At 36.9% G+C, this 18,661-nt stretch overlaps 1 protein-coding gene across 5 annotated transcripts in view; it reads right to left on the bottom strand.

The window, feature by feature from the left end:
• Window positions 1-18,661, bottom strand: part of LOC106663152 (cyclin-dependent kinase 14) — a 134,311-nt gene that overhangs the window by 10,317 nt on the left and 105,333 nt on the right. For all 5 annotated transcript variants that reach the window (XM_014387754.2, XM_014387757.2, XM_024225769.1 and 2 more), the window contains one exon: window positions 6,068-6,199. In XM_014387754.2, coding sequence (XP_014243240.1) covers window positions 6,068-6,199 — 132 coding nt within the window. The remainder of the gene's footprint in view (window positions 1-6,067; window positions 6,200-18,661) is intronic.

Genomic DNA, 18,661 nt, shown 5'->3' with positions numbered 1-18,661 from the left:
AATAAATAAATTATTAGTGATCAAAATTTATAAAAAACAAAGTAGACCGCTTTGTAGGAGAAGGCTTTAGGTATCGGATCGTTTTCGCGTCTCAGATGGATTTGCTGATCGAACTGACTCACTACATCCGTCTCAACCTTCCTTTGATGTCCTACAAGCTGAAAGTGGTCGTCTACATCGCCACTCTGCTCAACAACACGCCTTTCGAGTACATCGACGACATTGACCCCAACGATTTCGAGGAGCTCACCGAGTCGGATAACCTATTCCTGGGCCAGGAAGAAGAATAAATTGTTTTTTGAAAGGAACCGAGACTAAATTATTTCTCGGGGCGACCCCTCGCCCCTTGCACCCCGCCCACCGTTTTTAATAAAACCCGGAACGGCCTCGTAAAAGCATTATGAAGCCGTCAGAGTGCTCGAGGAATTTTTACTGCCGGCTGTTATAAGGCTTGTTTCTCCCCACGAGGGTCCGGGCGGTGTCGAATCGTCCGGGCTTCGAGCAGCTCTTTCTTCTCGTGCCAAAATCAATCACTTCCGATCACCATAAAACGATAATGAGACCGCCCACATAGGGGGTAGAAGCATAATGGGGAACGAAAGGAAGTACATAAACCATAACGGGATCGTAGTTACCTTTTAGTAACATCAGGTACGACAAACCTAAAACATAGTGAACGAACTATCACCTAACGTCACTTAAACACGTCATAAAGGTATTAAAAAATTTCGACAATGGGCGCGGTTTCTAAACATTTTGGTGGGGGGGGTTGTAGAACAAAGTGGTAATGCGACAAGCCCAATATGACGCCATTGTCCATTAAAACATCCAGTCCGCGTTGACACCATTGGGCCCTTCGACAACAAATTAAGCCACGCCTATTTTAACGTCACTGGGCAAACTAGTTTAACCACGCCCACTTTGACGTCACTAGACAATCTAGTTTATCCAAGCCCCCTTTGACGTCAATAGACAAATAAGTATAACCATGCTAACTTTGAGATCATTGAACAAATAACCAATGAGATTGGCCGCGAATCTCTATTAGTTACTAGTCAGATTACTATCGTCAAAATTAACGTCATTAAACCCAAAATAATAAACCTAACTACGCGCATATTGATAAGCTCAGGTTTTCTTAGTAGGTCTCCACATTTAAACACTCTATGATTAGCTATGCCTATATTGACGACATTAAACGATAGACCACAGAGCCCAGTTTGGCACGTCCATGTTTACAGCGTCATTACGAGAGGCAGACCACATGATAACTCGCATACCGTACCGTTCAACCATCCGTGGCGACAAACAAGCATTTTATAGGAATATCTTTAAGGAATGGTTGTAAAAATGGTTTAAAGGGGTTACTCAATTGGAAGGAACAGATGCTCCTACTTAATGATTCCCGGCGATATTCTGTTTTTTCAGCAATGATGGTGATGGGGGGATTATTAATTTCCACCCTGTGGGTAATTTCAGGAGGTCCATTTTTCCGACCTCTCCCCTTCCCGAAAAGGCATCGGAAACAAATCACGAGGGGTTGAGAAATGAAACGGACACAGCAACGGATTAAATGCAAATTACACTTCCGGTGCTTTGAAAATAGAAGCTATCCTCGGCCCTTTTGCAAAATGGGTACAAGAATTTCTCGTGGTTATGAACACAAAAACCTAATGTTTTAAACAAACTGCAAGAATTGATGGATAATAATGACATTTATGTATAGGATATCTCATATATGATCAAATAAGTTAACGTTAAGACAACCGACAGGACAGTACTCGTTTAATTTATTGATAAACACACTTAGCAACGCCCACTTTGACGTCATTAGAAGGTAGACCAATAAGACACATTTTATTAATTGGTCACTACTCTAACCCACGCTCACTTTGACGTCCTTAGTCGATACTTACAAGTTGAAAAATTACAGTATATTTTTAAATGAAGCTAACACTTCCGGAGCTTTGAAAATACAAGCTATCCTTTTGCAAAATGGGTTTTGAGAATTTATCGTGGCTATAAAATCAAAAACCTAATGTTTTAAACAAACAGCGAGAATTGGCGGATCGATAATGATCACTTATGATATCATGTGCACGATATCTCATATATGATGACAGCCGACAGGACAGTATACGTTTAATTATTTGATAAACGCACTTAGCCACTCCCACTTTGATGTCATTGTACGGTAGACCAATAAGATACATTTAATTAATTGGCAACTACTCTAAGCCACGCCCACTTTGATGTCATTGTACGGTAGACCAATAAGATACATTTAATTAATTGGCAACTACTCTAAGCCTCGCCCACTTTGACGTCATTGTACGGTAGACCAATAAGATACATTTAATTAAGTAAGTGGTCCCCACTATAAGCCAAGCACACTTTGACGTCATTAGTCGATGCTTAGAGGTTGAAAAATTACCGTATATTTTTAAATGCAGCTGACACTTCCAGAGCTATGAAAAAAATCGATCCTTGGCCCTTCTTGTAGCCGTTATAGGTTATACATTAACTTTAAAAATAAATAAAATGAATAACTTTTTCAATTTTTTTTGTTTTTAAATAAATAGCGAGCACAGACGGATCAATAATGATCACCACTGATCAGATCAGAGAGTCGTGAAGCGTTCCACTCCCTGATTGCTTGCCGTGTGGAATTCGTTCTTCCCTTTTAGGAATTGGAAGCAAATCATATCCCCGCGGCCCGTTTAGCAATCCTTGGTTAGGGTGGTGGAGGGCGCAAATTGCTCGCCAACCCCCATTTGTCGTCCTGCGAATCCCGGTTCCGCGAGGGCGTGAAAAGCCACGGCATTTCACTCAGGAAGGAATAGCAAAGAGGGGAAAAAAGGCGGAGGTTTCTTGTAAAATTCGACATTCGAAACAGCTTAAGCGGTCGAAAGTTTTGTTTTAATTATGCGACAAGCTTTTTCTCTTACGTTTTCTTTACTCTTCCAAAGCTCAATTCCGACCCAGTGTAAATTTTAATTAAATCTCGTAATTAACAGTTCAATTCTTGGCTTTTTCACCCCCTCCCACCAACCCTTGGCCACTTAATTTGTATTCCGCAGGTTTTCTTCGGACGTTAAATGCTAATTTGTCCACCCCTCGAGGATCTCGCAAGAAGGTTTTTAACAACTACTTAAAACGTGCAACTCCATCTGAAAAAAGCCCAGGGGTTTTAACCGTCTCACGAGGACAACTTTATTTCCTACCGGAAATGGAACTAAAAGCTTTTTGAATTTATCTAAACAATAAATGACATAGATGATAATATCGATTCCTTTCCGTCATCTATGCTATCGATAATGACTCCAACAATGCCTCATCTATTTTTTATCCAATTAATAAAACGATAAGGCAATGCTTTTTTATCAAAGGGATTTTTTTACAGGGTGTTCGGCTACTCGTGTTACAAACTTTGCCAGTAGATTCTACTGATAGATTGTCCAAATCTAGACAGTTTAGGAGTTCCCCTTTTTTTCTGATTTTCTTAAGATTTCATGATCTTGCTTCAAATAAGCAATAACTCCAAAACTAAAAGTTTTGGACAAATCCGCTGATACCATTGAAAACTACGTTAAATTTCCAATAATTTGTGATAAATACTAAACTTATGAACTTTCGGGAAATAAGCGTTTTAGTAGCCAGAACTTGGAAAAATATTTTTTTTTTTCAAAGTTGCAAAACTTACTACGGTGATACTTTAACAACTATTTCCAAAACTAGAGGCCAGCAAATTTCATAAAAAGTACACCATTTAAATTTAATATATTACATTTCAATTTAATATATAATTTCAATTAATTATTCTTTTTAGTCCCGCTCGTGACCCTGAATTTTTCATCACAACCAAGACAAAAAGAATAATTAATTGAAATAAGTAATTTGGTCCATTAGATCACGAAACATAAACGGATTAACATACAATATTTACTATATTAAATTAATCATTTTTAATTATCTTTTATAGTGGTGTAATTGATTTTTAATTAGATTTTTCAAAGATGAAGATATTGACCTTACATAAAAAGAATAATTAATTGAAATAAGTAATTTGGTCAATTAGACCACTAAACATAAACGGATTAACATACAATATTTACTATATTAAATTAATCATTTTTAATTATCTTTTATAGTGGTGTAATTGATTTTTAATTAGTTTTTTCAAAGATGAAGATATTGAATTTACTTAAAAAGAATAATTAATTGAAAGAAGTAATTTGGTCAATTAGATCACTAAACATAAACGGATTAACATACAATATTTACTATATTAAATTAATCATTTTTAATTATCTTTTTAGTGGTGTAATTGATTTTTTATTTACTTTTTTCAAATATGAAAATATTGCTAAGGGAAAGGAAAAAACCGTGGTTGACGGATTGATAAGGTGGAAAAAAAATTGAAAAATTGTGAAAAAAAAATTATTTCCTTAACCATCCCTATTTCTGTTTCGAACCTAAATTTTAAAAAAAGTTTAACAAATTCATTCAAAATTCCCTTAAGGTATTTTTTTAACCTTTCCACCAATCCGGCAACCACGTTTTTTCCTTTCCTTCATCAATATCGTCATATTTGAAAAAATAATTAAACAATCAATTAAACCACTAAAAAGATAATTAAAAATGATCAATTTAATGTAGTAAATATTAAATATTAATCCGTTTATGTTTAGTGGTCTAATTGACCAAATTACTTATTTAAATTAATTATTCTTTTTATGTAAGATCTTGGTTGAGGTGAAAAAGCCAGGGTCACTAGCGGGACTAAAAATAATAATTAATTGAAATTATATATTAAATTGAAATGTAATATATTAAATATTAATTTAAAATTAAAAGGAGTACTTTTTCTGGCCTCTATTTTTGGAAATGGTGATTTAGAATCACCATAGTAGGTTTTTCAACTTTGAAAAAAAATTTCAAAGTTCTCGCTACTAAAACACTTATTTAACGAAGGTTTACAAGTTTAGTATTGATCACATCTTATTGGAAAAATTAACGCAGTTTTCAATGGTATCAATGGATTTGTACAAAACCTTTTAGTTTGGAGTTAAAAATTTTTACTTTAAGCAAGGTTGTGAAATCTTGAAAAATCAGAAAAAAGTAAAATAACTCCTAAACAGTTGAGATTCGGACCATAGTGAATTAGGACTTTTTGGTTCCATTTTGAATGTAGAATCTACTGGCAAAGTTGGAACACGAGTAGCCCCGGTAAAATCTAACATAAATAAATTCGACATATTATTCTTTGTTTATGAGCGGAACCGGGTCAATTAAAATCCAAGAGTTGATTAGCAAGGTTGTCAGCCGGTCGGCCGGTAAATTGTCTGACGTTTCAACGTCACCATCACCTCGGTGGATAATCGGTCCAAAGACCCTGAGACATCACCTGTCGGATAGATTAATTAAATATCCTGTAGGTATGGATGAGGGAGAATAAAAGAGCAAAAGAGCTTTTATGGGCCGTGGTTATCTTTGTGCTAGCCATTAATCACCGGTGACCCCGTTTCGACCCCTTGTTACAGGGAGAGGACAATTGAACCGTCCGCACCTGGGAATTTTTAATGGCCTGTTTTTTTTTTACAACCGTCGTAAACCTTTTATGGAAGCTTTGTCCCAAAATGAAGAGGTCACTCGAGAAAGTCTTAATCGGGCTTCTGATCGGAATTTCCATTCTGCTTTTTAGTAGGACAAATTGTAATAGCAAAAATCGTAAAGAATCGGACAAAAAACTACCCGTATTTTACTATCTTGCCTACTGTCATGAGAAATGACGCCGTATTCGAAGAACGGCAATCATCCTAGCGTTAATAATTGGACAGATAATTCAATCAAATCAAAAGGCGAAGAGACGTCAATCTTGCGAAGGTGAAGACGACAAATTGGCAATTTGCGACAAACCCGTTCCACAATCGTGGACTGATCACAGCCCGATTCGAAATTGTCGAGGAAACGAGCCGTGCTTTTGGCGTCCTACCAAGTGCCACGTGTCCATGGGGTGAGTCACGTGTTTATTTCTGTTTGTAAAAAAGGAGTTGAGGTGTCTTACCGTATCGGATGTCTTTGTCGTTGGGTATGTTGCCGTTGGGCTCGAGCCTGTCCAGGAACTCGTCCGAGTAGCCGTTGAAAGGGAGTTTGCCGGGTTTCGTCTTCGACTCGTCAGGCTCATCCTTGGATATGGCTGAAACAGGGAAAAATGAAAAATATAGTCAAATCAAGTGAAATCAGAATGACCTGCCGGTCATGTCAATAAAATGATTGATTAAATATCGATGATTCTGCGCAAGTATCAATAGTGGATGTCTTGTTTCTTGAAAATCGGGAGAGATAGTGATCGAGCACGTAAAAAATAACGTTTTTTGCCCAAAAATCGCGAATAACTAGAAACCGGTCGAGAAATCGGGCAAACTGTAAGATGAAATTGAAAGCTTATTAAAAGTTCCTAACGACTGCTACTGGACGTCGCATCAGGACGATTTCCTGGCTCCACAGCTCAATTGAAAGTTTTCGTAAAAAGTGCATAATTTTTGAATTTACTGATGAATGACTGAAGGTAGGAAAAGATTTACAAAGCCGACTTGTTCAGCGTAAAATTGTCTAAAAATGAGACCCAGCGCAGGTCTGAGACTTAAAAGGCTGAGAGTGCATTTCCAAAGTTGACCATTTTTTCCTGCAAAAACTAGGTGGTCGGGCTAGGGCAGTGTATTTCGAGAAAAAGAGAGAAAAAGGCCTAACACTGCTTTATTTCTTCAAAATTGCCGTTTAGCTTTTGTGAAGTGTGTAGTTTAGAATAGAAACTATTTAGGTACGGAGGTATAAATTGTATATTAATGTACACATTTTTAATTAATCGTATAATAAATTGTGATTGGTGTAATAAAGTGATTTATGCTTTGTGGAAATCTACAAAAATAGCAAACAACTTGAGGCACTTTCAACACGACAGACAAGGTGACACATCTACACGGAAAACACTTTGAGCCCTGAAGATGATCTCAATAAAGATCGAAACGTCGGCACGATAAAGAAAATGTTTTTCTGAAACCTACATCACACCAGACCGCGTCACACGATTTCTGAATAATCATGTAATTAGGGGTGAAAAAGGGAGGTGATAAATTTTACGGATAAAATAGCGTTGTAGGGATTTAATTGTTTCATATCGCTGGAAACCCCAACACTGGGAATCGAGCGGCAAACAGCCAAAAACAGCATGTATTTACTGCAAACCGGGACGAGAGTATTCGAAATGAATTTAGCCCAAATAGATTTCATCGCATATTTCGCAATGTGAGTCTTTCGCTTGAGATAAACATTGGATGAAACTTTCAATTACTTATTCTTTTTACGTAAGGCCTTGGTTGAGAGAAAAAAAGCGTCACGAGCGGGATTCGAACCCACGACCTTCAGCTCAATACACCGCTGCGCTACCACTTCAGCTATCGTGACTTCGATCCTCTCCGCCACCACCTCTTCATCACAACCTGCAACCGTTCGAATTTTCCCTCCTAGTAATGAACTGAAAGAAGTAACTTGGCCAATTGACCACTAAAACGTAAATGGATTGAATGAAAGTTTAGGAGTGAGAATTAAGCCCAAATATTTATACTCACTTACTATTTCAATGGGAGACCCTTTAGAATACCAACGTTTATTAGCCGCAAGCCCTGCCTTCCCTACGAAAAACCATAATTTTGGATTTGTTTATGACCGAAAGATTCCATTCCACAGTAAGTCCTCTAAGGCATTAATATTTTTCTGCAGGGTAACCGGTGAGTATCAGAATTACAAAATCGTCCGTGTATAAAAGAATCTTTATATCAATATTTCCATAACATATACCGTATTCAAGACAATCAAGGAGATCGTCGAGAAAAAGAGAGAACAATAAAGGACTCAAGTTACATCCCTGTCTAACCCCTGAGCGCACCTCAAAATATCTCGAGATCCCCCCTCCACAACAACTGATAGCAAGTGTAAAGGGTTTTATTATTGAATGAATTTTTATTGAAAACCATTACGCCGTGATATAATTTAGTTCGCTTAAATGATAAAACATTCACCACATCCTGAAGCATGTTGAGCCTTAGGATTATTAAATTTGAATACCTTTCACGAACATAATCGGCCTAAGTACCATCAATCAATGGCATCGCTTTTAGAAGCACCTGCTGAGTTTAAGTATAAGCGCGCTCCTATTCACCGCCAAAGGCGGCCTTAAGACCTACTAAAAAGCCATAGACTTTCTTAGTTTTGTTTAAGTGTAGATTAATAATGTTGGTTAACGTGAAGATATTTTCTATTGATGAATAAGCTTTCCTCAACCCGCCCTCGAACAAACTTAAGAGTCTCGTGACAAACTTCTCGACGCGTTGAACAATATGGTTTGAAAAATTTTTAGCAGATGCATTGAAACAAGAAAGACCTCGGAAGTTGTTGACATCATTAAGGTCCCCCTGTCTGTGTAAATGATTTGGGACTTCACCATTGTTAAATATAAAATTGTAAAAACGTAATAATAATTCAAGAAAACAATCAATTGCACATTTATAAAACTCGTAGCTAATGCCATCAGCACTCCGAGCTTTATTATTTTTTAAACCAGATAAAACATTTCTTCGTTCCTTTAATGTAAAAGATTCATCTAAAATGGAGTCAAATAGAGTAGGTTCAGAAATATGTGTAGAAGCGATCAAGGAAGGATTAATTTTTTTTTTGAAAAATGGGGTACCCAGGAACACATCGATATATCGCTGCTTTTGGAAGGAGACTTATATTTAATGGGTTTCGTCCACTTCCAGTATTCTCTGGCGTCCTTAACTTTCTCAAAACTTTCAATTAATTACTCAATTATTTAACTCTCCATCTCAACTTACAACCGTTCGAATTATCACTCTTTTTGCACATTTCCAAAGTTCAAGAGTTGGTGTCCGAGAGGATCGAAATCACGATAGTTCAAGTGGTAGAGTAGCGGCGTAATTAGCCGAAGGTCGTGGGTTCGAATCCCGCTCGTGACACTGACTTTTTTTTTAAATCTCAACCAAGACCTTACATAGAGAGAAAGAAGTAACTTGATCAATTGACCGCTAAAACGTAAATGGATTCTCAAAACTGTTTACCATTTCTGTTTAGATTTTTTTTTCAAAGCAGAGAGCTTCAAATTTCCGATTGGAGTCTAGATAATCCTTTTTAACCATATCAGAATTAGTTTTTAATTTTAACAATTTAAGTAGAGAGAACTGTGCGGTGTGTAATGACCGTTAATTTATTTTTATTTAAAGATCGTGAGATGCGGGCTGGTGTGACGTAGGCTGAACAGTTTCTTTATCGTGCCAACGTTTCGACCTTTATTGAGATCGTCTTCAGAGCCAGGGATTTATAAGCATTGTTTAAATTATAGAAACACATGTATGATGTGAAAAAAAGAATTTATACAATAATAGAAATTTTAATTCAATAAATTTGTACTCACTCAAAGAATTGCTGCTTTACGTTTATATACGTTGGATTTTTAAAGGGTGGGGAAAAAATACGGATAGAAATCCATTTTTGTATAAAGCGGCCCATAGACGATCAATATTATTGCACAATATTTTGGGTTGTGCAATTTAATTGATCGTGTGTAGACGATATTGAAAGTTTATGAAATACATTGCATGATTAACGAAATGTTGAAAATATATTGTACAACCTGGAAATTATTGCACCGTCTGTTGGCATTATTGCGCAATATCAGTCAGTTTGTGAAGTATCAAGAAGTGGTACAAACTATTCAAGTTCATTACACACACAAAATTTTGTACAATATTATTGAACGTTAAGGGGCAACCGTCAAATTATTGTGCAATCTATATTGTACAATAATATTGACCGTCTATGAGCCGTTTAAGACGATCAATATTATTGCACAATATTTTGGGTTGTGCAATTTAATTGATCGTGTTTAGACGATATTGAAAGTTTGTGCAATACATTGCATGATTGACGAAAAGTTGAAAATATATTGTACAACCTGGAAAATATTGCACCGTCTGTTGGCATTATTGCGCAATATCAGTCAGTTTGTGAAGTATGAACAAGTGGTACAGTTCGCATGCTCGTGGTTGCACAAAATATTGCACAAACTTCAATATCGCCTTCAAACAAAATTTTGAACAATATTATTGAACGTTAAGGGGCAATCGTCAAATTATTGTGCAAACTATTTTGTACAATAATATTGACCGTCTATGGCCGCTTAAGGAGTCGGCTTCTTTGAGGTGAAAGGGACCGACAATGAGAAAAACGTGAAATGATTCGACCTGATTATCCTTTCAGCATTATATAGACGGGGATAATTAGGAAAAGGAAGGACAAAGTGTTGAAGAATTAGACTATGTAGAAATGTTTGATGTGTGGATTGTAATGATTGTTTATATGTTGTATTATATGTTTATATGTATGTTATTGATATTGAATTTGATTAATGATATTAGCGTAGCTGCGACTGAGTTTACATGTGTCTGTTCTCTAACTGATGCGGTGGTTATCTCTGTTGATGGAAACCATTTCTAAAAAGTTACGTTTATGTAACGTTTGTTCTGTGTTTAATATTTTTGTATCGTTGAAATCGAAATTGTGTTGGTGTTCACAATTTTGGGTACCCAGTGCGGTAAGATTTTATTTGGGTTATTTGCAATCATAGCTATGTTGCTTTACTCTCTTTACACAATCCAGATATTGGGATATATTGGGATGTAAGACCGATGTATGTTGTCGCACAATTTATTTGTTACAGGTGTGGGATCTTTAATTTTGGAGAAAAGAGTGTGAATGAAGGCTATTTTAAAGTTATCGGAAGAAAGAAATGTGTTTAATTTATGTGATAGACCGTGATTGAATGGAATGGGTGTGTTAGTTTGTCTGTGTTTGATAAAATTGATGTAGTGTTATTAGTGATAGTAGATTTCTTCTTTATCGCCGTTTCCTTTTTCTTGTCTTGAAAGGTCTTATTACAACAAAAACACATTTCAATAAAAATATCAGCTGTAAGACCAAGACTATATGAACAATCCTAACGCCGTGGTTTTTCTCTTTGGTTCTTTTGTTAATTTAAGAAGATTATGTGTTATATGATTAATTATAATTATTGAAAGAATTGTATGCAATAGCTCAATTTGCGTTTTTTTCGCACCAACACACACACACACACACACATACGCGCACGCGCACACCAATCGCAGTTTTGAAAATAAAAACAGGCTTTCCTAATTTTCCCAAAATATTAAGGATTGTTGAAATCGAAGTTTTCTTGGTGTTCAAAATGGTGGGTAGCCAGTGCTAGTGCTGTATGTTTTTTTTTTCTTCCCTCCCCCAATCATATATATGTTGCTTTACCCTCTTATCCACATATTGGGATGTAATTCCGATGTATGTTGTCGGACAATTAAAACAATTGATTTTGTAAATTACACCAGACTTATTTGATACTGGTGTGGGAAGTTTTTGTTTAGTTAGTAATAATAGTTTTTGAAGGCTATTTTCAAGTTAGCAGAAAAGAGAAAAGTGTTTAATTTAGGTGATAGGACATGAATGAATGGAATGGGTACGTTAGTTTGTCTGTATTTTGTAAATTTGATGTAGTATTATTAGTAATAGTAGATGGTGTTAGTATTGAGTTGTAGTTGTTGATTATTCTGTTGATTATGTGTTTAGGGTAGTGATTGTTATGTAGGATATATTTGTATATATTTACGTTCTTGTGTGAAGCAGAGAGAACGTTTTACTTCGGAGCGAGTAACAGTCAAAATCAAACTTTTTTTTTTTTAAAGCCCATTTGTAAGTATGTCGGGTTCGAATGCTGGGCCGCTGGATTCGAACCCGGGACCTTTACCTTACAGTTATGAGCGCCGTATCAACGCCTAAAGCGTTGCGGCCACCGACGCCCCCATTAAATGTGTTCTTCCGAATTTTATAAAACGCAGTTTCTCGAAAAATGAACTGTATTCATCCACAGTCTGTTGGAACAGAATCGGCGGTAGAAAACGCAAAGGGGCCGGGATAAATTGTTTCAATGTGTTTATCTGACGAAGGAAACCTTTTAAATGGATTAGGGTTCTAATAATTGGGGGTATTGTCACAAAACGAAGAAAACACTATGGAACAACGAGTACATTTAACTAATTTAAATTAAATTTGAGTATATTTTTCAATATTGGCCTGGGTGACCAAACTTTTTTATAAGGTAATAAAATTAACTGTACCTGTTTTAACATCCAATAAATAATTGATTTCTAAACGGAAGGCACCCCGACGAGATTTTCCCAAATTTTTCAACACCCTCAAACTTTTTTTCAGTCTTTTTTTTTAAGGCTTAACGTTCGGCCAAACTTTTCCGAATTTTTCCGCGAGCCGAAGATGAATTGAAGCGGAGTTTGAATTTGAAAGCGATCTCCCCCGGGAGAGCTTGTGAACTCTGACATTTCGCGCGGCCCCATGGCAACGGCCCCCGTCGGTGAAGCTGCTTTTCCGCGGAATTTTCCCTACAGCTAACAGTTAAAATTAAAAATTTTAAAAAACGAGGAAAGCCTGTTTTCATTTTCAAAACTGCGATGGGTGAGAGTGTGTGTTTCAGTGCCAAAAAATGCAAATTCAGCTCCTGCATACAAATCTTTCAATAATTATAATGAATTATTTTCCAAATCATCTTCATAAATTAACAAAAGAACCACAGAGGAAAACCTTAGCGATAGGATTGTTTATAGTCTTCGTCTTCCAGATATTTTTATTAAAATGTGTTTTTGTTGTAATTAAGACCTTCTAGCATGATTCATGATTATTTTTAAAATCATGAACCCAAGGGGCAGGATCCAATTTGCTGACTGGACGTCCTTTCGTCCTTTTCTCTTCAATTAGCTTTGAACGAATCATCGCTCATTGCGGATTTTAAGCCAGGGCACGTCCACGGGGACGAGAGAGGCGGGTGAAAAGGCGGCTGAGGCGGTTGTGGACCTGTTCGCGGTCGGACCACCCCGGCTAAAAGCTCTCTACGCGCCCCTTTTCAATATTTGAAGAGGGCTTTTTGCACCGAAAGGAGACAAGAAAAAAGAAACGGCGATAAAGGAGAATTATTGCCGGGAGAGCGTTTATTTTTCCGAGATGCAATATTTAGTGGCAATCAGATCTCTAGAAACGGTTCCGAACAAAAGAAACAAGTCAGCTTGGGGAAGGCGAAAAAAAGGAAACAAATTCTTGACAAATGTGAGCCGACCGTGAATATTTTATTTCAGGGAGATTTTTAAGAAAATAAAATAACACGCAGCCACAACCCCGGCTATTTCCGAAAAACGCCCTCAAAAATAAGAATAAATAAATAAAAAATAAATGTGAGTTAGTACCACGAACAGCAAAAGAAATGCATAGCTTTTTAGGTTTAGTTAGGTGACAGGCAACAAATTCCACCCACTTGTAATATAGCTTGATTTCTATACATTTTTTTATATTAATCAAATTGAGTCTTTGTCTAAAAAAGTAAAAAAAAATATATAAACTGATAAGGAAAATGAAAAATGAAAAACCAGACAAATAAATTTTCTTTTAATTAGATTGTTAATTAACATTTCAATATCGCGTACTTCCTCCTCTTGCTTTAATTACATCTCTAAGACGCCTCGGCATATTTTCTACCAGTCTGGAAGTGTCTTTTTGCTAGAGGTTAACCAATTCTTCACCAAGAGTCCTTTCAACATCACGGATTGTATTAGGAAGTGATGGATGTGCTCTTATTTGTATTTTGAGGTTATCCCATAAATGTTCTATGGGATTCAAGTCTGGAGAACGGGCTGGCCAGGCTATGACACTGATGTTATGCTGTTGAAGATACGGTTGTACTATGCGAGCGATATGTGGACGGGCATTATCGTGAATTAGAATAGGATTGTCGCTGATTTCATCGATAGGCAACGCATCATGTTACAAAAGCTCATCCACATAAAGAGTGGCCGTCAAAGACCATCCACCAGCAACAACCAACTCTGTGCTCCACCAACTCTCTATTGAATTTCCCGCCCACACCATCACTGAGCTACGTTGGAAAGGTTGGCTCTGGGAAAAATTAAAGACTTCGTACCTTTCATTTCGCCTTTTCCACACTCTTTCACGCCTGTCTGGAGATCGTGGAGCAAATCTACACTCATCTGTAAAAAGTACAGCACTAATCGTTCAAAGACCAATGGCTGTGTTCTTGAGCAAATGCGAGCCGTGCAAATCTGTGAGTTCACGTCATCGGCAGATAGGAGTATTTACATAAAAATATTAAATAATTGAAAATAATTTTACAATTTGAACTGAATCATTAATAAGGAAAAACCTGATAATTACAGAGACATTGTAATCTTTAATACCTGCAAAAACGTTTGCGTCTTCATTAAGGGAAATATTAATACAATCTTGAGAAATAAATTCTGTAATACTCGAGGAACAATGGGGCTTTCAGAAATATAAATCGTTTACGGATAATATTTTTATCCTCAAAACTTACCTTACTTTCAAACGAAAAGGTAAGTTGTTCGCTGTTCTGTAGATTTCCGTGGGAATTACTGGCCAATTTATACGGATAATTAAATATGTATACATTAATATACAATTAATAATTATAAAGACCAAACACTTTAACATGAACTAAAATAATATCAAAACAGAACATAAAATTTGGTTTCCTCAAAAAAAAAAAAAAAAAAAANGGCACGAGCGGGATTCGAACCAACGATCTTCGGCTAGGTACGCCGCTGCTCTACCACTTGAGCTATCGTGACCTCGATCCACTCGGACACCAAGGCGTATCAAGCCGAAGATCGTGGGTTCGAATCCCGCTCGTGCCATTGACTTTTTTATCTCAACTAAAAACCTTAATTAATTAAGTTCAATACTTTTCTTTGGCATCGCCGTTTGAGCATCCGCCACGAGTACAATACTTGTTTAGTGATAAAAAATTTCAACTAACAAAATCCCGTAAAGCTTGGCTTCCTTTACATAATTGATTAAATTCAGCCTAGCAACATCACAACTAAAATAAACATTTCCTGGTGCTCTTTAATATTGGACAACGACCGAAAAAGTGGAATATATCATCATTTTCGTTCCTATTGCATAAGGAGCAGAGGTAAATTCTTCCTGGGATGTAGGGTTACCATTGGATGTATAGTTTTAACCTAGATCTCAAGTTTAAACACACTTTTTCTGTAATTAAACTACGTTATGAAGTTCACTAATTTCGCGGTCCGCTTGACCAATTAATACATTACAATTAATTAAGGTTTTTAGTTGAGATAAAAAAAAGGAATTGAAAAATGGCAAAAAGGAGGGAAAAATTCAAAAGGTGTGGTTGGGATGAGAAGTTAGTGTCCGAGTGGATCGAGGTCACGATAGCTCAAGTGGTAGAGCAGCGGCGTACCTAGCCGAAGATCGTGGGTTCGAATCCCGCTCGTGCCATTGAATTTTTTATCTCAACTAAAAACCTTAATTAATGGTACGTTATGAAGATTTTTTAGACAATATTCTCCCCATTATGACTGCAAATGTTAATTTTTTCCTTGTGAATTTTGACTTGAACATGGGGGGGGGGTTCGGGTTCATTGGTATTAGTTTTTTAACTGCATGTTGGTCATCTGAGAATAAAAAGTCACTATTTTTTTTTACCGCTGTTTGAACTCTAGTTTTTAATTTTAAGGTGGGATCTTTTTTTAGTTCTTTACACTCGTTATTATTTAGAAATTCTTCAACTTTAGAAACGTAATTTTGACGTTCAATGTGCTACTATACTGTTTCCTTTATCGGCTTTTAAAATAACGTTGTTGTTACATTCAATTAATTACGGTTTTCAGCTGAGATAAAAAAGTCAGTGTCACGAACGGGATTCGAACCCACGACCTTCGGCTTGATACGCCGCTACTCTACCACTTGACTTCGATCCCCTCGGGCACCAACTTCCCATCTCAACCGCACCTTTTGAATTTTCCCTCCTTTTTGCCATTTTCAAATGTCGTGTAATCTATTTGATTCTCGCTTTAGTGAAGTGTACTTCATTTTAATTAATTAAATTCACTATTTTTCGTGGTCCGCTTGACCAATTAATATCATTCAATTAATTACGGTTTTCAGCTGAGATAAAAAAGTCAGTGTCACGAACGGGATTCGAACCCACGACCTTCGGCTTGATACACCGCTACTCTACTACTTGAGCTATAATGACTTCGATCCCCTCTGTGCGGCCATTTCACTTGTCGCCGAGAATCAAATAGATTACACGACATTTGAAAATGGCAAAAAGAGGGAAAATTCAAAAGGTGCGGTTGAGATGGGATTGAACACCGCACTCACTCCACCATTCATCATTTCTATAAACAGAAATGTTCTACGACGCAGAATATTATATTTTGGTAAGATTTAAAAAGATAAATAAAATACTGCTTTTTCGAATATTTTAACAAACTTTCTGTAAACAAAGCAGGACAGAAAATCGTGAAGCCTTTGGCCTAAGGATTTGACTTTATCGTCGTGATATTAACGTTATAAAACACTTAGATACCAACTTTATTTTTTCACTGATAATTACGACAATTTGGACGACCTGCATGACTGACATTCCTAGTGCAAGCTCTAACATCTCATTTTTCTTAAAACCTAGTGGATCGATTTTGATGGCTGATTATTATTCATTATTATTCAAGTAATGCGTACACGGGAGTCGAGCCGGGGACATAATACTCAGGACCGCGTAATTGCTCGATTAGAGGAGCATTATATTACATAATTGCCAGAATATAGATCCCGGAGAGTAGGAAAGAATGATGCTCCTACGGAGTAAATCTTCCTTTAAACTCGGCGGAAAAAAATAGCAAAATAAACAACGTTTGCAACCGGGACGCGGTATCGATTCGGCGCGGATAAGCCGGAAGCCCAGGGGCTTAATCCAATCATAAAGCTATTACAGAGAGAAATTAGTACGGTAATTAATAGGGAGGAAGGCCATCGTGATACTCTCGACCCTGTCACATCCATTAAACCCGAGAAAACTACTTGAGCGATCGATCATTGGACTAAGTGGAAGAAAACGTCTCAGGGCTCTCTCAAAAGAAACGCAATTCCAACTTATAGTACTTTTATATTTGTATACATATATATTTTTTTCATTTTAACTTATGTCCTTCTGTATTCTATTGACTATAAACTATTCGAAAATCTATATGCCTACGTCTGATGAATCACTAGAATAACATGACTGATACCATTGAAAACTACGTTAAATTTCCTATAGGCTGTGGTAAATACTAAACTTGTAAACATTGAGGAAATAAGCGTTTTAGTAGCCAGAACTTCGAAAAATTTTTTTTTTTCAAAATTGAAAAGCTTACTATGGTGATACAAACTACTAATTCCAAACCTAGAGACCAGCAAATTTACGAAAACGTACTCCTTTTAATATCCTTTTTAATGGAGTAATTGCGTTTTTAATTACTTTTTCAAAGATGAAGAAATTGATGAAGGAAAAGAAAAAAAGCGTGGTTTACGGATTGGTAAGGTGGAAAAATAAAAAATAAAAAACTTAAGGAAATTTTGACTATTTATTGTTTTTATTGACCTGACCCCCATGGACTATTTCTTTTGGGGATTTATGACGAGTGAAGGGTACCGTAAGGAACTGCCAAACGTAATTTTCAATTTTTTTTTTCCAGCTTACCAATCCGTCAACCACGGTTTTTTCCCTTTCCTTCATCCATACCTTCATCTTTGAAAAAGTAATTAAAAAATCAATTACACCACTAAAAAGATAATTAAAAATTAGTAATTTAATATGGTAAATATTGCATATTAATCTGTTTAAAAAATCCATTACACCACTAAAAAGATAATTAAAAATTATTNATATATATCGGCTTTATTGATAAATGAGCCAAGATCGGAGGTAGTTAAGAAGCGATACAGGTTGGGGATCGATGAATACGGCGCTCGCGATACTAAACCGGCATAGCCGTTCCGCCAGGCGGGTCCCGCCATCTCCGAGGGGCAGCGCCTTCCCCTTCGTCGATTTATCGGATTTGTTGGCCCTCTGCCCGGAGGCGACCCCTCGGGGATTCGATCCACCCTCGGGGGAGTCGACAAGAGAAAAAGACATAACGCGGGATAATTTCTACATTGGAGATTCTGTATAGATTTTGAAAAGGAAGTGGTAAGTTGACGTTATTGGGTGCATCGGGTCCGCCCGGTCTCGTAAGTTTTAACGAGATATCTCCGGCAACATGGTAATATTATCACAACAGTTAAGGCGACATGTGCACGGTATTGACAACCCCTCCCTTCGTACATACCCTGTTTATCTCCGTTCTATTCCAAGGGCTAACAGCCTTTGAAATTGTTCAACTTCGCCCCGGAGACAAAGCTAGGTGGACTTCTGTTCTTACCGGAATTATTTGCCCGTAATGGAAACCGGCGTAAATCATACGACAAAGGAGAATCCGTTTTCAAACAAATCCCCCCCCGTTTCTATTTGAAATCGGCGGCCGTGGGGGGTTGTATGCAAATGATGAGAAAAGGAGCAAGGCCGGGTGGGGGATGCGTTTCGGACATAATTAAACTCACAAGACGTTCGGTTATTCGATAAATCCCC

The sequence above is a fragment of the Cimex lectularius genome, unplaced genomic scaffold, assembly GCF_000648675.2.
Source record: "Cimex lectularius strain Harlan isolate CLEC.00 unplaced genomic scaffold, Clec_2.1 scaffold131, whole genome shotgun sequence".
Classification (NCBI taxonomy): domain Eukaryota; kingdom Metazoa; phylum Arthropoda; class Insecta; order Hemiptera; family Cimicidae; genus Cimex; species Cimex lectularius.
Note: the sequence above shows the minus strand (reverse complement) of the source record. Positions and strands in the feature narration are given on the sequence as shown.